Here is a 24,495-nt window from a genome sequence, read left to right as displayed (position 1 = left end):
CAAGGTACAAGTCACACCAGCTCCAAATGCAGAAGAAAACGTTAACCATTGACGAGTCCACTTAGTAAATTTACGAAAGTAGTTCAGTTCTGTTGGGCTACAATCTAGAAGTAATATTCAACAGACTGCAAACTGTGCATGACTGTATTCAGGCATAAACCCTAATATCAGACATACAGGAACACAAACATATAATATTAAACTGATTGCCCAAAATATGCAGTCTAGTTTGTGAGTATGTAACAGGTTAATTTTAGCTTCCATTTACCCTTTTTGTCATTTTGGTTCATTTTCTTTACAACCAAGAGCGATCTATGCTCACTGGTAGGTGTTCACCTGCGTGATCCATCCAAGAAGCCCAGTTGTTGTTAAAAAAACAGCACACCGCCTTATCCCTGAGGACTGGGACTCCCCACGTCCATATTCAGGTAAGCACCAGTACTCGTAATTCATACAGAAGGTCAAGGCAAAAAAAGGGTAAGTCCCAATGGTCACATGACTGCCTTTGTGTCAGGAAAGCATGCGGAGCCCCGACACCAGTTCTAGCACCTTAGACCTCTTGCCACTGGGGTGCTGTGGGGCTTCTCTATGCCATACAGATGCTCCAAGAAGCTGTAGAGAGAGGAGAGCTGTATGGGGTAGTCCAGGTTGAAGATCTTCAGGAACTTGAAGAGCTTGTCCACGGCGCTGCTTAGGCTACCCTCGGGCAGAGTCAGAGCGACCCGCTCAGCGGGAGCCAGGATGTAGAGCTGACGGCCAGGGGCATCAAGGGGGCCGACGCTGAGGATGTAGGGCCTCGCCGGGCTGCCAGTCGCCTCCGCAGCTGGGTCACGGAACAGCGTTGACACTTTGGTGTCCATCTGGCAGAGAAGGTCAAGAAGTGAAGTGAGACAAATGGTATAAAAACTAGCCACAGAAGGAACCTCAAAAGCCACAATGGGCAGGACTCTTCTGGAGTAACCTGCTTCCCGATTGCTTAGAAAATGCTGCAACTGACAGTACATATTAATCCCAGCCACTGTGAAGCTCAAACAATCATTTTTTCCATGGGGCAATACACTGCCCAAAACTTGTGGTCCCTCTTATTAAATAGATGCTGTCAGAACTACAACAATGTATCCTGTGGATGGCCCCGTCACCCCCCCCCCCCCCATCTAATCCCTGCTCCTCCCACATCCCCCAACCACTACAATCTATAGCCCTCCTAAACACTTTCCCAATATTGTGTGACTTGTCTCAATGTAAACAACATCTCTGGCCATCCTTTTATCTGACATCACTACACAGTGCTTCATTTTGGTGTGATTTGTCTCAAAATTTCAGATCTTTGCCCTTACAATAAGTCTGGAAAGTCTGAAAAAGATCCATCAAATACTTCTTGAGTTATCACACTAATGAAGTAAGTGTCAATGGTGGCGAACCAGTCCCAAAACCATTGGGGAATACAATTATGGCAAACTTTCTTGTGGTACTCTTGTATTTAAACATTACCCTCTATATGAAGAGGTCAAGCCGTCATGAACATGGACTGGCTTATGAAGGCGCTCAGGTCTCTTAAGGCAGAACCCAACCGCACATACTTACAGGGACGAGGTCCACCAGGTAGTGTATCGTATGCCTGCTGGCAGACTTGGTGGTCTGAGAGGCTCTGCCGGTGGCAGACGGGGGCAGGAGAAGCAGCAGCACTTTCAGCATGGTGAGAGTACAGGAATCTGCAGAAGTGGGGCGACCGAGATCTGAATGTTATGTCAATGAGCAGCTATCTCAGCTACCCAATCTTCAAAGCTCCCTTTTGACCTATAGCCGATTCACTGGGTCAGGCAGCATAACGGGTAAACAATGACTCTGACGGACCAATTGTACGCCGAGATGAACAGCTCAGAACTCCAGACCTGGAATGGTCAGTGATGCAGTGAGCAATAAAGACACTTCACAATAATCCAATCTCCAATGTTTGCTGAAGACCATTTTCTAAAACAGGTTTTTTAGGCTAAATTTCAGATTGGACTTGATTAACAGACTGTAGTTTCCCAGGGAAATCATATGCTACTCAATGCTCTAATAAAATGGAACTTTCCCCCAGTGTCATTATGAAATATATTCTTACCCCAATCAATAAAGTTTTATAATTAGATAATGGGAGGCATGAAATGAGATGGGACTTTTCATAATTCCTAAAGAAAGTTATAGAAAGAGACAACCATCTCGCTTATGTAGAGCAGTGTTTCTCCATCCAGTCAACATTTTCGCTCCCCCTCACCTCCCTTTCAGTCCACATTTTGAGACATTTTGAGGGAGCAAAAATGTGGATCGTCTGGAGGGAGGACCAGGTAGAGAAACACTGACGCAAAGACTTTAAAACAGGGTTCCCCAATTCTGGTCCTGGAAGGCCAGTCTACCACACAATTTAAAGACTTCCCTTCTCAAACATACCTTATTCAGCTCACCAGCTAATCACCAGGTTTAGTAGGTGTGTTTCAGCAGGGAAACCTGCAAGCCGTATTACAGAGCGACCCTGCAGGACCGGAATTGGGGAACTCTGTCCTAAAGTGATTCATGCATTCCTGCTGACCTTCTGGTTGTGAGCTGGCCTGCTGCAACAGCTCGGCGACCTCCGGGGGACCCTCCCGCTCGGCAATCTGCCGCACCCTGGGCACCACATGCGACGACCACTTGGACAGGAAGGCATCTCCCTTTCCTGGGAACATCTTCTCAAATTCCAAGTCAATCTGGACGCAGACGGGCAACAGATTTATAAGCATTTGGAGCACGACTACACATCTCACTGGCGGTCCGGTTGTCAGCACTCGGGCCATTTCCATGGCGGTGGGACCTACCATGGAGGGGACGTCCAGGAATCGGGGGTACTCCGCCAAAACAGCACCCATGCTGGGTCGCTCACTGCTCATCCACTTCCTGCGGGCGGCAAAGGTGCACTCCATGGCGGCACGGATGGTGGGCAGGTTTTTGGTCAGTGGGCTCGTCCTCTTCAGCAGTGCCACCCACTTGCGGGTGTCCTCGCCACCCTGTGCCCCCTTCGGCGCTGGAGCCTGGCTCACCAGGCCCAGCTCAGCTCGCCGCCGCTTCAAAACGTACTTCTTCTTGTCGGCCTCCAGCGTCCGCCGGAAATTACGCAGCCGTGTCTCGATGTACCCAGTCCGTGACACCGGGTCATAAAGATGCTCCTGTGTTTCACCCCAACATAAGGGGGGGGGGGGGGGCGCACAATAATAGAAAGAGAGAACAGTGGCGGCGTCAAGCTGCGACCTGCTCTGTCAGCCGGAGGGGGGGGGGGGGGGGGGTGAAGATGCTTAGATCTTACTCTGTTTTTTAACAAGATATAAATCTCTGCAGCTACAAATATTTACGTCAATTGATATTCTGAGCCATCCATCCATTTTCCAAACTGCTTATCCTACTGGGTCGCGGGGGGTCCAGAGCCTATCCCGGAAGCAATGGGCACGAGGCAGGGAACAACCCAGGATGGGGGGCCAGCCCATCGCAAGGCACACTCACACACCATTCACTCACACATGCACACCTATGGGCAATTTAGCAACTCCAATCAGCCTCAGCATGTTTTGGGACTGTGGGGGGAAACCGGAGTACCCGGAGGAAACCCCACGACCACATGGGGAGAACATGCAAACTCCACACACATGTAACCCAGGCGGAGACTCGAACCCGGGTCCCAGAGGTGTGAGGCAACAGTGCTAACCACTGCACCACCATGCCGCCCACCTACAATTTCCTTTGCCATTAATATAGTGTCTAACTGTCCATCTGAATTTTTAGGATATTTTAAGAGTATTAGCAAAATTTCAAAACTGTGAAATTTCTTAAGTATTATAATATATTTATATATATATAATATATATAATATATATATAGTTTATAAATAATACTTAGAAAGTCTGATTCCAGATCCCGATTCAACAGAAAAACGCCATCTTTTAGCAGGCTGGGCTTCTCAATTTCTCAATGAAAATTCTTTGACAGCTACCGTTAAGTCAAAGCTCATTTGTCTGCACATTATAAATACATTACTGAACAAAGAATGTGGAAAACACTGGCTGGTTCCGAAGGCAGTGGGAGGTGGGGGCTGATTGGCTGATTCTGGAAGGGGCGGACTCACAACGCCATTGATCCCAGCATAGGGCACACACAGCCGGAGGCTGGGGAAGAGCTCCACAATGTGCTCCGCCAACATGGTCTTCTGAGCTGAGGTGGGATAACTGCAGGGATGGAGCAAAGGGCTGTAGTCAATGGAATCAGCACACAGTGCCTAGTTACAGTAAATACATCACTGTTTGCGTCATGTAAGTGTTTTTCTCCTATAAAAATATACAGAAGCAGTGGTAGCCAGAAAAAAAGCACAAGAGGCCTAAAAGGAAGAGAAACAAGGAACAGCAATGACATTGGAAAAAGGCTTGAAAATCCACATTATGAGGGACTAGCGGTTGCTGTCAATCAAGTTTAACAGATTTCTCATTGTTGATTTTTTTTTTGCTCCTGCGGGGTTAAACTGGGCTTTTATTGAATGGCACTTACGGGTTATGCCCATCTCGTATAAGGATTTTATAGTGATGGCCAAACAAAGCTTCATGAACCATTTTCTATATTTTTTGACACCACTAGATGGTGCTGTTTGTTTGCTTTGGAGTATGCACTGAACCCTTTTTTGAATAGAGAGCGCCATCTACTGGTGTCAGAAAATACAGCAAATGGTTCATGAAACTCCATTCGGCCATCACTAGGGTTTTTGAAGCCTTGTTTCTCTCTTTGTTGCTATGTGGAGCGGAGCCAGGGGGAGAGCCGTACAATCCGAACTCGTCCATGATGAAGGACACGGCGAATTTGATGAGCTTTCGGCGAGAGAGCTCGCAGAGGCAGCCGTCACGCTCATACTCCCGCATCACCTCCGGACAGAGTCGCTCTAGCCAGAGACGGAGTTGTTCCAGGTAGTTCTGCGGGCCAAACTCCACAGGGGGCTCGCCGGCACCATGACCCTCGCTCTGGGGCTGGAAGAGAGGACAGCATGATCTAGGGAGTGGGTTAGCCTTGGAGGAAACCCCACAGACGCCCAAACACGGGGCGTTACTCGGTACGTGTGGATGAGACGATTCAAATATGAGGCCCTCATGGGCAGCTCAGTACCACTGAAATCTCATCATTTCCATATTCTCTGTTCATCAGTGCATTTATAATGTGCAGACAAATGAGTATTGCATTAACGGTAGCTGTTAAAGCCACTGTGCCCATGATTAGAAGGTCGCTGGTTCAAGTCCCGGTCTCGGCATAACAGTCACTTGTCCATGGGCCCTTGAGCGAGGCCCTTAACCCCCAACGCCAGGGGTACTGCACATTGGCTGACCCTGCACTGTGATCCCCAAACTATGGGGAGCGAGATGGGGTCAGCAAAGAGAATAATTCCAATGTAGCTGTACATTGTGCAAAAAAAAGAACTTATAATTCACTCATTCATTCATTCATTCTTTCACTCACAGGGTCGTGGGGGTCTGGAGCCTATCCCGGAAGCTACAGGTGTAGCCTAGGCTATTTTCATGTTTTATGAAGGTAGGCAGATGGAGGTTTGAAAAGCTGACCTCACATGATGACTGGCTTAGCAAAGGCCTTTATTCGAGATAACCTGCTACGTTTACAACATTACCAATTCACGCAGAGCAAATATTAATGAAAAGTTTATTTTAAGCGCCGTCCTCCAATGTCATTTCTGGAATTTGAGCCACATTCTGATCATGTGACTGACCTCCCTGCCACACTGCTAAACAAGAAGCTGGAAATGGCGTAGCTAGGTGGAAGTTATCAAAGTAAGAGCGGTGTCATCACAGTACGTTTGGAAGCTGGGTATCCAAATACTTTATACTCGGGGGCTGACTTCTGAATGGATCGAACGACCCATATTTAGTAGATCCGCATACCACCCACCTCGCCAGCAGGGGGCAGCACTGGAGTCTCAGCCACAGTGGAAGAACTCTGTGCCTCAGGCGCTTCTTTCTTGATGTCTGCCGGGCTGAACTTCGTCAAGCGGTCCTGGACAGCAGGTGTGTCTGGCTGGGGCAGCTCCTCCTCCTGCGGCACTGTGATGATCCTGAGGTCGCGGTCATGCATCAGGTAGTCTTCGGCGTCTGGGGGCGAGAGGGCATCCCTTCAGATGGCTCACAGCCACCGAGAGCAAAACTCACCCTGAAAACTAAAAAGGTCAAAAAAATGCCCTCTGACATCTGCCTGTTTCAATGTCAGACAGAAGTCATTCGATAGAACACCATCTTTTCACAATAACGTATTAATGTTAAAAAGTTTCAAAGTTTCTAATGTACTGCCTTATCTGTTTCACACAGAGACATGTTTTAAGCAATGTATCCTGATCCAGTCCTTGTGGAACCACAGACAGTCCATGTTTTTGCACCCTCCAAACTCCCTGTAGGGAGCAAAAATGTGGACTGTCTGGTAGGGAGCATGGAGGAAGCAAAAACATGGACTAACAGTGGGTCCCTGAGGAGCAGACTGAGAAACATTAGGCAACAGCATCAGACAATAAGGGCACAGAAAAAATAGTTAATAAAAAAGAATTTCACTGCTTACAGTGCGCAGTCCCGCCCTCGTCTATGAAGGACAGGCCCTCACTGTGCTCCACCTTGTACACTTTGTTCATCAGCTCCCAATCTTCCGGAAGTCCCATGTCCTGTCCCTCCTCAAAGTCCTCCACCCTGGCTCCAGTTGAATCCATGTCAAAGGGGTCGGAAAACACTCCAAAGTCAGTCTGTTCGTCGTGGGGGGGGTCTGGGTCCCCTCCATGGAGGTGAGGTTTCTGAGTCCCGAAGTTCGACCGATTCGCGCTCCTTGTGGTCTTACCCACAACCCCCCCAAAGTCCATCTCAGCAGCCCCCTGGTCACCACCACCCCCCACCTTCCATTCTCCACCTGTCGCCTCAAGTCGCAGCTTCAGGCTCTGAGTCCCACCACTGTCCGGGGCCCGGGCCCCGTGGAGGAACCCCAGCCGCTGACCCAGGAGCCGGACCGTCTCGCACAGAACCGTTTCGACCGCTGTCCGGACCGCCTCCTCAATGGTCCCACCCAGCTGCTCTCTGAGAAAGCCGACCGACAGGTGGAGGTCTACTTCATAGTCGCCTAAGCCCCCCGCTGCCATTGTTCCCCCTGGTGTCTCTCCCTGCAGCTCGCAGCTTTACTAACAGAAGGGTCAGAGAAAAACAGTAAAACAGAGACCTCTTAAGGAAACTGCTGGGAACAAGATCCTGTTAGTCAGCTAACTATATCCATGCATTAAGGGAGTGTAAGATAACGCCAATTACACTTGTTTAAATTCCATAAAACATGTATATCTGTACAAAAACAACTGTAAGAAGCTGTGTTCGCCGACTTGCTCGCTAAAAAACTGTACAGATACAGAATACAATGGAAATAACTCAAATGAAAATTCGTGATGCTATACTCAATGGAGACAAGCGACAAGATTACATATAAGCAAAGATGTGGAGTGCATAAAAATGTCCTGAGAAAAACCAGTTAATGCTTATAATTAGCTGACTAACATGCTAGCTGCGTGGTTGGGCCGTGGGAACTTTTTCAGCATAAGAATCATCAGACGTGACTGCCAGTGACAATGTGTCAATGATCCGCACTGAGGGACCCTATCGGTTAATAAAATGCAGCGCAGAGGTTCCGCGATTACGGCCACGCAAGACAAGGGACCGCTCATAACACAGATGATAGCTTCAAGATACTCCTGCTAACCAGTTAGCGAATAGCGTTATAACACAAGAAAACACTCAACCTTTTCGAGTCCCGGGACCTTTCAACTTAAAACCAACCAGTTCGCCGATCGAAAATTAAAAAAACACCACGAGCATCCATTCCATTTAGGAAATTAAACGCAGATGTCCGAACGATTAAAAAAATACCTTACTTCTATTTAACAGCGGCGCACAAATAATACGTCACCTTCTGCGTCATAAGTTCGTACACCTGGTTTTGTAGTTCTTCAGAAATTCCACTCAAAGATGATGCGACAGACAAAGCGGTGTTTAGGAAAAAGCATGCAAATGGAGGAAAAATAACCTCCTTGGGTGTTCGTCTTTTTCAGACGTGATGTTTGCAGTGCATAAAGTTAAAAACAGTCACTGCAATCCTCGTAATAAATAAGGCCAGAATCGGTTAACTGTCAAAGCATCGTCATGAATAAAATATTCGTTCGCAATTATTAATCAGTTTTACATAACTAACAAATGGTGTTAATGCCGATACGATTTTAAAATATTTTTATAGACTGCTTTTTCTTTCATAAAATTGGTAAGACAACCGTGGAGGGTATTTGAGAAAAAAGGTGCCGAAAGATCCGAAATCTAAATACGATTTAAATAGCCTATATATTTTATTCCAGATGCACATCCTTCAGCATCTCTTAGTACCCTAACACCTCACGCTACAGGCTTCCTCTAAACCAGTCAATGAATCACTTATGTAACACATTTGCCGTAATGTACGGACTAAATGTGGCTGTTTTGAATAAAACCCCTTCCATTTTCACTGTGGCGCTAACTGTTTTGCTTATTTAAGTGTAATGGCATGGGCAGCCATAAATGTATGAATAAAAAAATCTGGCGCGACTTCTGTCCTCTATTTGCTCCTCTTCGACGCAAATAATCACCAGGCCTGGTCTAACAGAGCAACAACGCCGCCTACATGCTATACACGTCATAATACTTCTCAGAAGTCGGCGCCCTGAGAAATACTATTAAATTTAGTGTAAAGAAAAAATCCCCACCATTAAGTCAATAAATTAGGGTGCAACAACTATGTGCAACTGCACAGTCTTGCATCAATTTGCACCTGCATAAAAGAGAAATAGCTATCCATCCATCCATCCATCCATCTATCAGCTTTGTGCTTTTAAAATGTTAGCTACGGAAAGTAGATACCGAGTAGCATATAAACGTTTCATGTAGTTTGTTTCCCAGGTTTGAAATCAATAGCAGAAATATTCATTTTTGGTTATGAGGTTGAGGCCACTGAAGCTCAACATCAGCAAAAACAAAGGAGCTGGCCTGAGGTGTCGGGAGGCTCCTGCAAACTGACAGCAGCTCCCAGACACTCCGACTGATGCACAATGGGGAAAAAAAAAACATGCTACAAAGCTGAGATTAATTTGATCACACAGGTATGATAAAGTAAATTAACACTCGCAAACTGCATCGTGCCAGTTATTGATATTCGAACCCTTTCCATTTCTGCTTATTTCCACTTCCATCGGTAAAGGCGAAGCTTCCTTTCGCTGTAAGTCACTAGGCCCAATGAAAAGCAACATCATTTGTTTGACTAGTCAATAACAGGGCTTCTATGCTACCGCTAAACTTGATAACGGACCGGTTATCCGGGTACCAGGTTAATTATTAGGTAAGTAGCCGTATATTGGCTCTTATAAATTACATTAATGGTGAAAAGGTGTACAAACAAGCAAACCCTGGACGGAGAATAGCAAGCTGAAGAACCGGACTAACCGTCCTAAGGCTGCGATTCTGGCCACGCTAGTTGCATGCTTTATTTCCTGCTGCATGCTTATTAACGTTACCTGACACCTTGATGAACAAGTCAATCATTTTAGAATAGTTTCCTCTTTGAGGGCTTTTCTAATACTCTATTTAACTAAACTACACACTGAGCTTTACTGGGGATCTATATCAGTGATGATATAGAGGCAAAGTCTATGTTACAATATGGGCGCGTTAATACGCGTGTGATGTTCCGGCCCCTTTTCTCCTCGCTTTTCGTATTTTACTCGTCGAGAAGGTCCATAAAACATGTACCAGCAGACTATGTGGTGTAACAGGTGTTATGGTTGGGGCACCCAGACAGTAGGACACAACAAGAAAGCAGTCGTATGACCAACACTACAAATTCCACAAGGAACGGATGCAAGACTGTAGGGCAGCAATTAAATTTTAATTACTTTAAAAATTTAATTACAGTAGCTGTCAGGGAGCGTATGATGCTTGGGTGGCGTGGTCTGGGGATAAATGGATTTTAAATTTCACACTACGGTTAAAAGCCTAAATAATGCTTTAATTGACTTAACTTTCATCCAGTCTCCACGTTTTTTATTACATCTGTCCAGTTAAATCACTTGTGTACAACAAGCCTCCCAGGAAATACCTGCATTGTCATCTCAACATGCAGAAAATACAGCCATGTATGTATTTTCAAGCTTGTTTCTGCAGTTACGTACCTGGACTAAGCGCGGATCCGGGGGCTTTAGAATTCATTCTAGCCGAGAGGCGATTTGACTGTAACAGGCGCTACATGTTGGGGCTCTGAAATTTCAGATGGAGCAGGAACGACTAATGGAAGTGGCGAGGGATAACGGGCGTCTGGTGTCCAAGACTGCACGCGTCAAGGTCACGAAAAGCAGCCTGGACAACTGGAATGAGTACCAGCCAAAAAAGCAGATGACGGCACTATCCAGAAAACATGCAATTTCTTGTACATCTTTCTATAATGTTAAAAGGTATAATAGAGCTTGGCTTCAAAGTTACGTTTCACTCTCCTGAGTCCATTTACTACAAAGGAGGTTCATTTTCTGCGGGGCGCTTTCTTAGAGTAACATAGAGGGGCGGCGCCCTCTGCTGGAGCACAACTGCATAAAAAGCAGAATGGCCAGATGTTATTTACCGTCAGCAGTCATATGCCACAAGGAGCGATTAAGGTTTATTCATTATCCAAATTACTTGATTATACAAGGGCTGTGCTCTATTAAATAATCAAGCAACAACTGGCAACTCTCTGGTTCACAGTCTATCCTTTAACCACAATTTACCCTTAAGAAGATATTCAACCACTGAAATCTGACTATAAACTTGCAAACCAACTCGCAAAGGCCAACAGAGATGAGTAGCGTCCAGTTTGTCTTTTGGATCAAAAACTGGTGTAATTCCTACGTAAATACATAAAAGTGCAAAAACAGATTCAGTCATATTCAGGACTACAGGTCCCTCTTCCATAATTAAGCTCATGAAAAAAGTGGGGAAAAGTATGATTTTCAAGGCTCAATCAAATTTAAATATAATTCGAGTCCATGAGTGTTACAGAAACGTTCAAATCTCACTGAGCTGTCTGTTTGTACCTGACTTGTTCCTACCTGGCCGTGGTAACATCCTCTTAATGAGTGTTTGGTTAACGACACATATTATGACTGATGTTTGTCTTTAGCATGAACTCTGACCAGAGGAACTGGGAGCAGGTGAAGATCCCCTTGGGGAATCTGGCTGTCCTAAACCAGCTCTAAATGACCCAGTGCGTGTACGACTACTAGACAGACATGACTAGATAACGATGCAGTAAGCATCGTGGCGTTTGATTGGCCGAATGAGTTGTTGACACTGCCAGATTAAGTTATTGGCCAATGAGCTGTCAAACTGATGTTTCATCTGTGTAATTTCCCTAGATTACAAGGAAATACATGTCGAGTCAATACAAGCACCCAGAGAACAATATGTAATCACACTGCTGGAAGGGATTTCGCTCAAACACATGCACAAATATTAATATTTTATACAATTCAGAGGCAAGTTAAACCATGTAACAGTAACAAAGTAATCCTGCTATTACAAAGTTTAATTTAACTACAATCGTCTAATAAATGCCCTTCCCTTTAATCTCAGCATAGCTGAAGCTTTCAGTCACAAGACATTTGCAGTTATATCTATTTGTACCGGGTCATTCTATTTTAAATCAGCCAATGTCACCATTTTTGATTTTAATGAAATTTGGCGTGTGAATTACTCCTATATTCCTAAACCCAGAAATGGTTTTTATTTTTAATAAATTTCTTTCGCTACAGCTGGGGAAAGGAAAGTGTTTACTTAAGAGCTGTAACTTGTTGGAAAAGCTCTGTACTTTTTCCATGTAAAAGTTTCTTTTTTTCAAACTATATGGCTTGGAGTAACAATACATATGTGTGCTACATGTATATAAAACATTGAGATGTTAAGTACTTTACCTTTGACACGAAAATACATTGTGCTGCTATTCCAAGGGGTGTAAGAGCTATGAGGCTCTGAACTAACAAAAAAAAAATCACTGAAACTACACATTAATCTCGCTCTTTTTTACTCGGTTTATTTCACAGCCGAAAGCAGTGTTTCCCAGTCCGGTCCTTGTTTTTGCTCCCCAAGCAAAAATGTAGACTGTCTGGGATGGAGCAAAAATGTGGGCCGGCTTTGTCCCTGGGGACTGGGTTGCAAGAACATTGTTTTAAAGCGTACCTGAAATGAAATGAAAGTGCAGTTAAAAGCATATAAAGTCTTCTGGGGGGACGTTGCAGAGGATTTCTCCTTTGCTTTGTAAAATGAAGTCCGGCCGTGCCCCCAGTCACGTTCACGGGGAACATTAGACACATTTACACCCCACACTCGCAGAGAGAGGCGAAGTCACTTCTTTTTTGCAACCTCCCATGGAAAGGGCCGAGCGGTGGGATAGGAGGCGAAGTGAAAAGGCTGGCTTGCAGCAACATCTAAAAAAAGGGGAAAAGATACTGTAGAAGCTATAGCTAAATGCTGTAACTGTAATAGTAGTAAATAAAAAAAGTGACAACTCATAAGACATTCATTTTTGCTACCTGTGGTGAAGACACTATATCCCAAAAGGGAAAAAAAAAATTATTTCTGAGCTCTAGAAATTAGATGTAATGCTTATGCTAAATTTCTTCAAATGGTGAGGAAATATTTTATTTTTTGGCAATTTGCTGAATTAAAAATAGAATGGCTCTACCTGTTGGGATAAAAGAGCCCAGCCCCACCCAATACCGCTATAACTGGAAACTCATTTGCAAGATTCAGACCATAATCACATTGCCACCTTGTAGCAATTAGCTTCCATCTGTTTCTTTTTTTTTTAATGGACTTCAGCGCTACTTTCCAAAGCATAATTGCAGGGTTTCAATCACTTGTATAAAACACATCCCACTGCCAGTGTGGCCGGTGTATTCCCAGTCATTACTGCCATGCAGGAATTGATTGGGTTTCCTCCTGTTTATTCCAGTGGTTGCCGCCCGTCTGGAAATCAATCACTGCTGGAACGCCAAGACAACCGCAACAGACACAAACATGCAAAACGTGCCCAAGTTCATTCCATTTGTCCGCACACGTTCCCAGAATGGCTCCATATAAACACCCAGTTAGTCAACCCACACAACACGCATCTTACTATACACACACAGGTGAGGTATTGAAGTAGCAATTTTTAATTATAATAGTACGGTTGAGTTGGGTAGACAAAAACCAAAATTTGCAGTTCTAATTTATTTTGCACAAAAAAAACCCTGCACTTTCATCTCTCTCTCCATAAAACAGGCCACCCCCCTTTTGAAAGCCCCCCCTATGAGGGCACAAAGGACATCAACAGCTTGGTAATAGGAATCAGTTTCATTCTGCTCCCAAGCGAGACAAATGAAAGTGGGCCGGACTCTCCCTCCAACGTCAAACTTACACGCCCCATCAACTCTCGTGGCCGCACGACCCTAACTGCAGCCCTAGCCCCTCCCCACGGACCCGTGCGCTTTGCTACACGCCACGCAGGAGAAACCATAGAAGTCGGGACATTTTATAGAGCAGGGATGGCCAATCTTGTCCAGAAAGGTCTATTGGGTATGCAGGTTTTCACTGCAACTCCCTAATTAGATTACTAATGAGAGGACTGATTGGCTGATTGGGTTTAAACAGCAGATCTAAAGGTTACCCCGAAAACCAGCACAGACACCGGCCCTCTGCGGATAAGACTCCTACTCCTGTTATAGAGGGAGCAATAGAGACACAGTGCAGTTAATACAACAGTGACAACAATGAGGTGTATTTAACACAAAAAGGCCCTTTTGTTTTAACCATCAAAAAGCAACAAAGGTCAGTCAGCTTAAGTTCTCTAAACTGCTCTGGACTGACAACCAAGGAGTAAGGGGCGGAGTTAGAACACAACTTACAAGATAAAGGTACTTGGGGGATAAGAAAACAAACATACAAACATCAACAGCAACCATCTTCCTTTGTCCATTCTGGATGTTTATTAAATTTTTTTTTTTTTTTTTTTTTTAATTTCTATTTCGTTTGATTGTTCAGATTTTAAATTTCCTCTCAAGCTCGATCTGAAGACAACAAAGGCTCCTCCTCCCATGGAAGAAAGGAGGGGGGGGGGAAAGGATAAGTCAGTGTTGTGAATGGGTGTGAGAGACAAGCAGTCCGACAAGTGTGTGCAGAGTGTGAGACCACGTGATGTACAGGTGTTATATGCACTTGGCTCTCTGATTGTTGGGGATGGAAAAGTGAAAAACGATGGCTTCAGTTCCATGCAGGGGAATGATGGAGAAAAGGGGGGGAGGGGCGGCACTAAGCAATCCCCCCGCTACCCCCTTCCCCAGCCCAACAGCAGCAGTACAGCCTGGGTAATAAAAAAAAAAAAGAAGTTGGCGGTAGGTCTCGTTCCTGAAGCAGGAAGTCCATCAATCTATCAGTCTTGAGGGGCATCAGTGCTGTCTTCTTGACTTGGCAGTCTTGCATGATCGAGGTATGTGGAGGGGGGGGGGGTGTCACTGCAATACCAAGCCCACCTGGAGGACAAGAGGAGAGCATATCAATTGCATCACGTTTACTTTATAGTGTCGGTGCTCCCTAGGTTACGATGGCCCGTGTTACATTTCAACTTAACGATGGGTATGATTATTCAGTCAATTACACTTGAGATGTTCAACAGTTTATTATAAAATAGGCTTTGTGTTAATGACGTTGCCCAACTGTAGGCTAATGTAAGTGTTCTAGGCATGTAGCATGTTTAAGGTAGGCTAGGCTGTTTGTTAGCTTTGGTGTTACACCTTACAGCAGGTTTATCTGAACGCGACCTCATCGTAACCCGGATAGCGTCCGTATTGTTCCGACCCAAATGATATAGACCCTTATAATAGAGCTGCAACGCCCCCTAGAATGAAATCAATCCGCACCATCAGCAGGTCTAGTTTCCCGATGCTTTGGTCACCTGCCCAAAAGCAGGCAGATTTTGCAGAGTCGGGCCAACAAGCAGCCAGAAACAACTGAATAACGAGCAGTTCTGCTGCTCAGCAAGAACACAAAGGCTCACCTTGGAAAGGCTTCCTACATCAGCAGAGGACAACCAACCCACAATGCAACACAATGAATAAACCTATCAATTCACCCCCAGGATGACCTGCGAAGTTTACCAGTAAAAGGATACGAATAACAACTAAGTGACTGCGTTGCTTGGATACCGGTCGCGTTTTCATGTCTGGGGGGGGGGGGGGCACCATGTACCTTCTCTGAGCTCATGCTGGGGCACTTCCAATTATACAGGTAATACTGCAGATTCCCGTCGCCGATGCCAAACTTCAGCTTCTCCAGGAAAGTCTTGTTCTCCATCAGGTCCAGTGCATTGAAAACGTCAAACCCTTTCTGATTGGCAGAAAGAAAGAATGCATTGCAAATCTCAGCATACCACCAACAAAAACCCAACCATGTTGCCCAGTTCGTATATATGATGCACTACTACGTACTTCTAAGGTTGCAAGATTCTGGGATTTGGAAACTTCCCATGGCAATTAAACGGGGATATGTGGGAATTAATGGAAATAAATTGGAAATTTGCAAGTTAAGCTATTACAAGGAATCCTAAATGTAGTTGAAGAAAAAAAAATCATTTTGACAGCACCAAGTGATATAATTGTGTAACCAAGTACTTGTTAGTAATTATGTGCGAGTAAAAACATCCCATATTAAACAACTGCATCAAAGCACACTGCTTGTGTCATATTCTATGTCGTATTATTCATAGTTTGCTTTCATTGCCATGTTAGGAGTGCTTGCGTGGAGTTCCACTCAGTGCAATATTTCCTAAATTCCCCAGCTTAACTTCCCATGGAAAGTTTCTGCCCCTTTGCAACCCTATGACGGTACTTCATACACCAACTAAATGAGCATGAATCATAACCAATATCTTCAACATTTGCAGTATGCTATCGCTAGGTTTTTAAAGCACAAAATTTTAGGGCCACTACATAAATAAGAACGCATTTCCTCATTAGTGTAGATATATGTGCCACTAGAAATTTTATTCCTCATATTTGGCCCCCAACCAGTCCAATTACATAAAAAAATTTTAGAGCCCTTGTCACTTGGAATCATCCTAATTTCCCCCCCTTTTACGACACCCAAACATAGGTCACATTATACATTTACTCCAAATAATTAGGGATGTAACGATACCAAAAACTCACAGTACGATAAAATCACGATAAGCACATGGTACAATATATTATCAAAATACAAAATAATAAATCAGCATTTATTATAAAATATGTTTTTCCTTTTAGCTTAAAGTCCTTCTGCTTTCCTGCTTAATAAAGTCAAGCTAGCCATGACCGAAGCATTTGCCAAAAATTGGCATGAATTTCCTTTGAACAAAGTATGTACAATTGCAATATTAAAAAATGCAGCAGTCAGTAATAACAGTCCTTTCATAAAATAATATTTTGGCAACTGGATCTCGCAAACAAGTCACACTCACAAAATAACAATGTGATATCCTCTTAGATATTATCACAGTCCCATGACCGCGTCAAGACATTTTTTATCGCGATATTGCAAAACTTGATATTATTTCACCGCTACTAAAAACTTTACCTGCACCTGTGGCCACAGTTTATATGCAAGACATCCCTGACTCCACCCAACGAGACAAAACTGTCACAAATGTGACTGGATGTTCATCTCCCAGACCGAAGCAGCAGCCCAGCCACCCATACCCCAGGCCCTGGCTGGGCTGCCCTCTGAGGCTCACCGCCTTGGCCAGGATTAGGGCGTCATTCATCAGCTCCAACAGGGGCGTGACCGTGTGCACGTTGTAGAAGGAGTAGGCAGCCTTGAGGCTGCGGTGCACCGGGTGGTTCATGATGGTGGAGGGCAGTGTGTAGAAGCTCAGGAAGTCTGTTATCTCGCCATCGCCGCCCTGTAGGGGAGAAGGATTCCGCGGCAGGGGGCACTGAGTTACGGTGACTCATCCGCTTAAAATGTCACAGATGCTTTAAAACAAAGAGCAGCCATACGGAGGGGCTCACTGTGGACAAAATTAACGAGGGAAGAATCTGCTTCAAGGTCACTGGCACCCATGTGATCAATAACTTTGCATGATTAAATTAGCAATAGTATACAACGTGCTTGCAGCATATGATGCCTTTTCTTGGTTCCGTTGAAAACTTTCCCTTTTGAGCTCGAATTAAAAACAAAAAATAGCTGCACAGCAGCAATGGCTGCGATCCTGGAACCCTGGTAGACAAGTGCCGAGCGGCCCGTTTTCACAGTGGAACCTATGCACTGAGGAGAGGTCCAGGACCAGGGATGTCCCCGTACTGAGGGGGGTTGAACTGCACTTACCTCCACCAAGTAGGTGTCGATGATGTTCTCCTGGGGCAGCAGCCAGTGCTCTACCTCCTCCGGGCTGAGGACAGGCACCAGGTGGAACTGCCGCAGGTACTGCTGGAGCAGGCGGTGCACCGCCGGGACATCCTTCCGGGTCATGGTTCGCAACCCGGGGGTCTTTGGTGCCTGGGGAGGGGGGGGGGGGGAGGGGGGACAGCAGAGCTTGTGTCTCTTTGCTCTGTAAGCTTCAGCAAATCATGTGCTGTATGCATACAAGCTGAGAATACTAGCTAAACAAGCACATGTGTGCCCCCCACCCCCCGCCACTGCCCCCGCCACTGACCTCAGGCAGACGGTACAGCTTCATGGTGCGTTGCATAGTCATGTTCCGGCTGAGGTGAGAGAACTTGACCTCGATCAGCTTGCGTGGGTTCAGAGAGCGATGCCAGTATCTGTGGAAGAACACAGTCAGGCAGCAAACGGGGAGAGTGCAGGCCTCTCTCGGGGGTGATCGTACGCGCCGACACGCACCTGCACGTCCCCACGGGCTTGGGTAGGACCACGCCGGCCGTATACACGGCCTGGAAGATACCCTGCAGGTTGACCCGCCGGGTGATCTCGCGGATCAGCACCGGAGCGACTCGCTTGGATCGCAGCTTCTTGTGCACACAGAGGAAGTTGATCTCCACCATCCTCTTCTCCCTGAGGGACAGAGGTTGAGAGGTTGGCACCCGAAAACGATGACAAGCATCAGCGCGACTTTCCCCATGTTGGCTGCTGTCTGTTCATCTACCATTAAGCGTTTCCCAAACTCCCCTCCATAATGATCCACTATGTATACCTAAATAGTAAGATACAGCTCTGGGAGAAAATTAAGAGACCACAGCAAAATTTTCAGCTTCAGTCATTTCGCAGTTTATGGGTGTGTGTAAAATACAAATTTTTCTGCAAACTGCAGCCTGGCTCTTCCCTGCTCCTCACTGAAGGGCTTCTTCCTTGTTTATGGGTCTTCAGTCCTGCTTCTAGGAGCCTGATATGAACTGTCCTATCACTGCGCTTCACAACTACACTTAATGTTTCCCATTCCTTTGGAGGGTCACTTGAGGTCATCCTCTGATTCATGAGGCACTGCCGGATAAGCTAACGGTCACCTCTGCCATTAGAAAGTTCCTCCCTCCCTCTACCTGGCTGGTTTCTGGTGGTTCCCAGTGTCTCCTGCTTCACCTTATGCTTCTGTACTGCTGTCTTAGGAACTTTGAGCCTGGAAGCAGCCGGCTGTGCAGTGTAGCCTTCTGCCAGCAGAACCAGGATTTAAAAATGCAGATTTTTTTTAATGCAGAGTGGTCTCTTAATTTTTTCCAAAGCTGTAAGATGACAAGTGTCAGGTACAACATCTGTAAAGGGTTTTTTGTTACAGATCTGGATAAACATTTTTCTTTATGTCCACTGAAAAGCAAGAAAAAAAAAGGTTCCTGAATCACTATGGGCTCCCTATAATATAGAAAAAGACTCCATGCAAAGAACCACAAGCAGCAGACCACCTAGACTCAAAACGAAAGCCAGCACCTACTGCCCACACCAGGGACCGGGCTCGAGAACAAGGATGTGGTCAGTGGCGGCGCCCATTAGCGGAGCCGGAGCGGACGGCGCCCATGACACTTACGCCTCGTAGATGCGGATGGTGGCGGGAATGGCGCTGATGAAACCCACCAGCTTCTGGTTGGAGTTCACCCTCACCCCGCAGTGCCACTGAGGCAGCCAACCAGGGGGACGCAGAGCCCTGGAGGGGGAGAACCGGGGGGAGACCAGAAAGGGCATTACTACCCATCCTTCTGGGTGACATCGTAAGAATGCTTACAATCTATTACATGGTTTAAAAGACAAGACAAATTGATACCCAGGGCATACTCAGCCATAGTAAAGTGATCTAGTCTGGGGGGGGGGGTTGGCTTAATTACTAGTGACCCTTTTAGAGCTAATAAATACAACAACAATCCTCTTAATTGAATGCCACCATCAAGCATCGCAGCACCATAGTTAACTTAGACCTATATGGCATCACTGCAAAGAAGAAATGAAGATAAAATATAAATGATCCTTTATTGGCTATATGCCAATGAGTACAGGGACATTGGAATTATTCTTTTCTCTTATCCCATCTTGCTCACACACACGGACACACACACAGTTGAGAGTGTAACTTAGGGTGCGAGTGCAATGATTATGCTATTTATCTGCCATTCCTGTGGCATTTCGCGGGCTTAGGGGCCTTGCTTATGGACCCGGAAGAGAAGTGACAATTCTGCTGAAACCAGGGCTCAAACCAGCAACCTTCTGATCACAGGCACGGATGCCTAACTTGATGAGCCAAACCCCACCCCCTAGGTTTCACAGGAATCGCAGGCCTCGCAGACAGCGGCGAACTGCACTCACCAGAGAAGGAACTCCGGCGAGTAGTCGAAGCGGAACATGTTGTCGTCGTCCTCCACGTAGTTCTCATTCAGTAGGGTGTACAGCTCTTTCAGCTGGGAGGAAGGAGATCAGACAGGTGAGGAACGCCGCCGCGTCTCGCTCATGGGGGACAAGCCACCAAGAGCACTGCTCACCACTGCGGGGTTGCTCAGGTCCAGGGTGTCCCAGGAGAAGCCTTGCGGGAGGCTGTAGGGCTCCTCACGGATGTTGTCTTTGTCTGGCTCGATAGAGCCATGTGACGTCACCACCTCGCCTGCATAGGTATTTAGGGTGTCCATTTAAGCAACCGCCGCACACAACTCCCCCCCCCAAGCCGGTGGCAAAATGATATGGACCGTATCCGTGCCGACGGCACAACAAGTCAGCGACACAAACACAAAAGCAGCACATCGGAGTCACACACCTTCTCACCACCCCAACACACAAAGGAGGCAAACACATCCCTAGTGGGGCATCACTGGGTCCTCCTACCTAGTTTGGGCACAGGCTGCGTGTCCCAGAACTGGTAGCTTCGACGACTCGCCTCCTCCATGGTTTTGGCCGGGCCTTGGCCGACAGAGAAGAGCTCGATGGCCTTTTGGATCTCCTGCAACTTGTCTGCTGGAAGCGAGCTCACCTGGGTTAGGGGAACATCCAATCAGGTTAACAGCAGAGGCCCAGGACACAGACACGCATGCATGCACACGCACACACACGCACCTTGGCCAGGGGGTCCTGAGGGGTCTCTTTGCCCCCAGATTTATCCTTCTTCTTCCTGTGTTTCTTCTTTTTCTTCTTAGCACCACTATCGTCTCCTGGGCTCTTCTCCCTGAGGAAAGTTGACACACAAGTCTCCTCAAGAAACATCTTGAAAACACCACGACGACTTTTTATGACTTCGGAGATGTTTGTGGCGCTCGTTTTGGAGGAGCGTGTCTACTAAGCATCTTAATGTATTCAAGAAGTCAAAATGTGATTCTCGCCAGCAAACTTTCACGGTAGCCTAACTTACAGGAGAAAGTTTATTGCCACCAAAGTCTTCAGACAACAACCAAAACAATGGGATCTTCAGTAAGGCGGCATGGAAACAAAGCAAACATCTCTGCAGTATCGTGTAATACTCATTTAATTTGATGAGAGGGAAGGGTCTCTTCCACAATAACAAAAGCCACGGAGCCTCAATCCAAACCACACAGCCGCCCGTGGACATTCCAAACAAGGGATTCCATCATTGGCCAAGAACCGAGCGATGCGCCTCCCAGCCGCAGCCCCAAGCCTTCCACCTCAGCATAGTGGGTCATCTAAGGATACAGTACTCATGCATAAAGGGAATTCATCCACAATGGAGCAGGGAGCCTTCGGATTCGAGACTACTGTTCAGCAAAAGGCCAATTGTATAACGTAAAATATAAGCAAGTCCTTTCTTACTAATGCTGACCAGCCCGCAGTTCAGTCTGTGCATGTGCCAGTACAGAACCGCAGTTCCCCAAAAGATGCAACTACAGGTGACCCGGCAGAACCCAACCCCCTAGATTAACTAGAAACTGCATTACCTGGGGGGATGACTATTACATAGGAGTTCAGGCTAATCCAATTCACTTCTGAGCAGGGAGCACGGAAAGAGGGGGATTTGGATAGGGCACATGGTGTCACAAGGACACGTGGTTTGATTGAGGAGGACAATGCACAGCGTCAAACATGTTCTTCTACCTTCAAAAGCTTGACCATATCCAGAAGCATTTCCAGTTTCAGGTTCTCACCTCTCCACCCTGCCATATAAAGTGAGGTTGTGCATGTTCCTGTGCAACAGTGTGTCATCAGCTCATTACCTACTCTACACCACACCTATGTCTTGTATTGAATGCAAGAGTAGTTTGCTATACCCCATTAAGACACAAAGCTTATGAGATGACCAACAGTCATATCAAGATCACATTATATATTTGCTTGAAGTAACACCTCTAAAGACAGATCGATTATGATTATGCTTATCATTAACAATAATTACAAAAATGACAGTAACCTCAGATTTTTTTTTTTTTACTTTATTGACAATACTGCTTCCTTGCCAGATGCAAATAACTCAAAACAACAAATTTTACAATAAAAAAAATGAACACGTTCCAAGCGCTTCATTCAGAAATGACGTAAAGTGACTATCATTTAACGCTGAAAAAAAATCTAATCGTTTAAATAAACACGTGTGTCATTTGGAAAGGTTACGTTTCATTCTAACAAACCAAAAGTGCTAAAAATCGGTTATATAAATAAATAAAAAATAAAATCCGTGGAGTTTGAAGCAAGACAAAAGGCAGGTTGGTAGCGCGACGGTGTCACAGCTAACGTTAGCCACGTTCCTCCCCGCTGAAATATCTCGATTTATCTGGGCAAATCTGTGAAGACAGAGCGAAATCACGACACGGTACTAGTTGCTTCGGTATGTGACCTTGAGGAGCAGGACAATGCCTAGAAAGCGGAGATGCCTCTCGGGGCTGCCCCGTTAGCTCCAGGATAGCCAGCTAGCCAACCCAGCCACCCTGACAAAGCAGCTAGCTAGCCGGCTAGCGAGCTCTCCACTGGGCTCACGGAGAGCGTCGCTTGATATAACCTTCATTTCACTGCCCTCAGTCCTTTAAACACAAGATGCGTGCTTTTTAACTGGGTAACGTTTTAATCCAAGATAATGCCCACGTGATTCTGGCCACTTTGCTTGTTAGCATCACTTACATGTGGGTAATGAGCTTGGCTTGTTAGACCGATATGCGGTGTGGGTTTACAGACCCGGAAACGTGACACGGGGGATTAGGAAAAAGCTACTTCGGTATTTGCAACACAAAGTACCCCCGCCGTAACTCAACAGCTGACAACTATAAGGCGATCGGGGCACATGAAATTCAACAGCTTTGTCTACGGCGCGGCAGTCTGTAAAGTGTCATCACTGAAGTTTATTCACTTTCGAGCAACTGAAGTGTTTAGCCAGTTACCATTCAGACACCTAATAAGCTAATTCAAAGCTGGCCAGTCGAAGAGTGTTTGAAATTTGACTCCTATTTCATTCGTCGTATTAAAACAGCTAGCTTGTTCCCATTGATTTCTCCAGTTTCTTCTTGCATCGGCTTCAGCAAGCCAAGAAGCGTCAAGTTCCGCCCATAATAATGACTGACAACTGAACCATCCAATCGGCAGACAATGTGAGCCATCAATAACACCTCTCTGCCAATGAAATAGCAGCAAGTGGTGGGCGTATTAGGAATTAGGTTGCTTCGGATCAGTTAACTAAAAGACGATAGTTCGTGAACGAGTGCAAACGTGACATATCTCCTACGATTTTTTAAAAGGCGCCATTTCCCTCACCCATCATTAAAGTGGTGCTCTTCATTTTCGCAGTCGCTGCAGTGCACATGGTCATCGTCTATCTCCTCTTCTTTCTTCGGCTTCGGTGCTGTCTCATTCTCATTCGCCATCTTTAACCAGGAAATGACAAGGGCTCAATGTGGCCCAGCAGCACTCGCCACGCCTTTCGCAAGGCTTCCTGGTATATTTAGTTTTCATGAAACGCTCGCCTTTTGACCCCGCCTATCGAGTATCTATATCATGTAGCAGTGGCGTGCTGATCGAAAAACGTGTTTTTCCCTTACTGAATTGTCTCTAGCCGTGGAGATATGAATTTGTCATGCATGTATGATTAACAAAACCTTTCCCCAACATATACAAAAAGCCGAATGTTGAACCTGTAGTTTTCGCGTGTAGTACCACAGGATGGTGCTCAAGTGATTTGTATTTGAGAATATGCAGCAATGAGCCATAAATATGACCATCTCCACGTGATGCGAAAACACTTTCATGTATTTTGTAGGCCTGAACGGAGCTTGTAACTCGACTGGTTCAATACAACTTGTCAGCTTTCGGCTCTAATGTCCGATTATTAAAATACGTATTTTAAATTCACGTACCAGAAATACTGCGTGTTACTACCGCTACCACGCATGCGTACACGAGATGTTTTAGGAGCTAGGTAACCTTATTCGTGTCACGTGGGGGTGGTCGTAAGTTTTGGGCTCATCGGTATACATTTCACACACTTCAAGACGAAGCGTCTGCCTGTGGTCTAACGTTTGGATGTTCCCACAGAGATAGTGATACATCTGATAATTTGTTGTGTAACTGACGTTATTAAAAAAGCACGAGTTTGTTGATATTCTTTATTACACTTTAGTATTGTGTTATTTAGTTAAGATCCTAATTAGTTGATTTTGTTGTTTCCTCTTCAGCTGAGTTTATTCTCTTACAGTAAAAAGCAATCATAAGATCGTGCACCTTCATGGCATACATACTGGATCACTACAATGATGAAATAAGTGTTTACTGAAAACGGGGATTTGGATTATAACTAAGCCATAGCACGAGGGAATTCATGAAATTACGTGTTCTATTATAATCACAGTCTTCTGTAACCATCTCATGTAATTTCAGTATTTAGTAATTGCGGTTTATACTTAGTCGACTGACCCAGTACTGGATAAGCTGTTGGAAGATGGGTGTATGTGTAGGTTTGTTTACTTAATTGCCAATATCTAATACAACCAAAATATAGTAT

General features: G+C 45.6%; 2 protein-coding genes across 2 annotated transcripts; both read right to left on the bottom strand.

The window, feature by feature from the left end:
• Positions 1–130: 130 nt before the first annotated feature.
• LOC125726741 (uncharacterized) lies at positions 131–8,059 on the bottom strand. The gene is made up of 8 exons (XM_049003171.1): positions 6,607–8,059; positions 5,950–6,149; positions 4,822–5,021; positions 4,136–4,235; positions 2,838–3,185; positions 2,573–2,729; positions 1,585–1,712; positions 131–860 (listed from the first exon to the last, which is right to left on the bottom strand). Exons 1-8 carry the CDS (start codon positions 7,169–7,171, stop codon positions 543–545), a joined length of 2,016 nt encoding a protein of 671 aa, XP_048859128.1. The 5' UTR covers positions 7,172–8,059; the 3' UTR covers positions 131–542.
• A 5,199-nt stretch (positions 8,060–13,258) lies between these two features.
• Positions 13,259–23,410, bottom strand: nmt1a (N-myristoyltransferase 1a). The gene is made up of 12 exons (XM_049003134.1): positions 23,253–23,410; positions 20,619–20,727; positions 20,391–20,535; positions 20,054–20,172; positions 19,881–19,972; positions 19,111–19,227; positions 17,979–18,149; positions 17,791–17,899; positions 17,463–17,633; positions 16,870–17,037; positions 15,348–15,485; positions 13,259–14,632 (listed from the first exon to the last, which is right to left on the bottom strand). Exons 1-12 carry the CDS (start codon positions 23,360–23,362, stop codon positions 14,612–14,614), a joined length of 1,470 nt encoding a protein of 489 aa, XP_048859091.1. The 5' UTR covers positions 23,363–23,410; the 3' UTR covers positions 13,259–14,611.
• Between the last annotated feature and the right edge of the window lie 1,085 nt (positions 23,411–24,495).

Source organism: Brienomyrus brachyistius, unplaced genomic scaffold (assembly GCF_023856365.1).
Source record: "Brienomyrus brachyistius isolate T26 unplaced genomic scaffold, BBRACH_0.4 scaffold75, whole genome shotgun sequence".
Classification (NCBI taxonomy): domain Eukaryota; kingdom Metazoa; phylum Chordata; class Actinopteri; order Osteoglossiformes; family Mormyridae; genus Brienomyrus; species Brienomyrus brachyistius.
This window is presented reverse-complemented; position numbering and strand designations above follow the sequence as displayed.

Excerpts from the sequence above, each read along its gene's own strand:
- LOC125726741 (XM_049003171.1), bottom strand. The coding sequence starts at position 7,171 with ATGGCAGCGGGGGGCTTAGGCGACTATGAAGTAGACCTCCACCTGTCG. Across the intron at positions 2,730-2,837 it reads TCCTGGACGTCCCCTCCATG|ATTGACTTGGAATTTGAGAA; the intron begins GTAGGTCCCACC and ends GTCTGCGTCCAG. Across the intron at positions 1,713-2,572 it reads GGCCAGCTCACAACCAGAAG|ATTCCTGTACTCTCACCATG; the intron begins GTCAGCAGGAAT and ends CCACTTCTGCAG.
- nmt1a (XM_049003134.1), bottom strand. The coding sequence starts at position 23,362 with ATGGCGAATGAGAATGAGACAGCACCGAAGCCGAAGAAAGAAGAGGAG. Across the intron at positions 20,536-20,618 it reads CTCAGGACCCCCTGGCCAAG|GTGAGCTCGCTTCCAGCAGA; the intron begins GTGCGTGTGTGT and ends CCCCTAACCCAG. Across the intron at positions 17,900-17,978 it reads AAGCCCGTGGGGACGTGCAG|ATACTGGCATCGCTCTCTGA; the intron begins GTGCGTGTCGGC and ends GTTCTTCCACAG.